Source organism: Sinocyclocheilus grahami, unplaced genomic scaffold (assembly GCF_001515645.1).
Source record: "Sinocyclocheilus grahami isolate Dianchi unplaced genomic scaffold, SAMN03320097.WGS_v1.1 scaffold24.1, whole genome shotgun sequence".
Classification (NCBI taxonomy): Eukaryota; Metazoa; Chordata; class Actinopteri; order Cypriniformes; family Cyprinidae; genus Sinocyclocheilus; species Sinocyclocheilus grahami.
In genome coordinates, this window is record NW_015505203.1 from 2528274 (window position 1) to 2529541 (window position 1268).

Sequence of the window (1268 nt, forward strand, 5' to 3'; positions counted from 1 at the left end):
CAAATATGCAAAATACTTTTTTAATCAACCAGTGTTTAAAAAAAACACTTATTAAACTAATTAAGAAAACATACAGACATGGCCATTTCAAATAAAGTACATGCAAGAATCAGGCAAATATGCAAAATACTTTTTTAATCAACCAGTGTTTAAAAAAAAACACTTATTAAACTAATTAAGAAAACATACAGACATGGCGAACTATACAAAGCAGTACGTCAAAGACAAAAACAGATATATATATATATATATATATATATATATATATATATATATGTACAAGATTAAGCATTAAAATGCCATTTTAGTAACAACATTCAATAACACAAATCTAAAGACCTAATATATTGAACCGATGAACGGTTTGTACTTTATCAGTTTTGAAACAGTGTGTTTTGGTCAAGAATAACATGGTTTGTAAAAACAACTGAACAGCCAAACGTACAATGGAAAACATGCATATACATGTAAATTTACACACAAACACTTTATTTCAAAAGATTAAAATAGAACATTAAATATAATTATTTACAACGTTCGAAACATTACACATATTCTTTCGGGTCATTCCAAAAACCTCTCCAACGTTTCCAGACTCACTGTGGGCATCAACGCAACTTCAAAGAAAACACTGTAAAAAAAAAAAAAAACAGTAATAATAAATAAATAACTCAGAATAATCAAATGCCACAATCTGGAGTATTTAAATATGAACAAACTGCTTCATTAGTCAAATGCTTTTAAGAGGTCAACTTCTGCTGTAGGCAGGCATAACATTAAATAATACATGTCAAAATGCCAATCAGGTTTGGGAAGAGCTTCAAAACAACACGGCAGTCATGCCGAGACTCAGATAAGCAAATAGAATCAAAATTTTCTAAACATGAATTATGACTAAACTTCATCCATCTAAACTTCTCAACTGAAGTATAATTTGTCCCAAATGCTTTCTTTGCAAGGCTTGCCAACAAACGTTAAAAGCACATGATTTATATATTTTAAAAAAAAACAGCAAACAACTCAGAAATGTTTAGACATAAACAGACCCAGCAAGAGAAACCTTTAAGTATTTGAATGGCTGAGATAAGCTATGTCTTTGAACACTGCTGTACAGCATTTTGAGGCAATTAAAAAAATAATAAAAAATCTAAAAAAAGTTGAAAAAAAGAGAAAACTTTAGAAACAGCAAACACACTAAAACTGTTCAGAGCATAAACACACCCAGCAAGAAACCTTTAAGTCAAAAGTGTATCTGAATGACAGAGATT

The 1268-nt window shown here is 29.5% G+C and overlaps 1 protein-coding gene across 1 annotated transcript in view; it reads right to left on the reverse strand.

The window, feature by feature from the left end:
* Positions 1-269: 269 nt before the first annotated feature.
* The window catches only part of LOC107562798 (G2/mitotic-specific cyclin-B3-like), a 13843-nt gene continuing 12844 nt past the window's right edge, over positions 270-1268 (reverse strand). The window contains exon 12 of the mRNA XM_016247524.1: positions 270-631. Within this exon, the coding sequence (XP_016103010.1) occupies positions 565-631 (67 nt within the window). The 3' untranslated portion in view covers positions 270-564. The remainder of the gene's footprint in view (positions 632-1268) is intronic.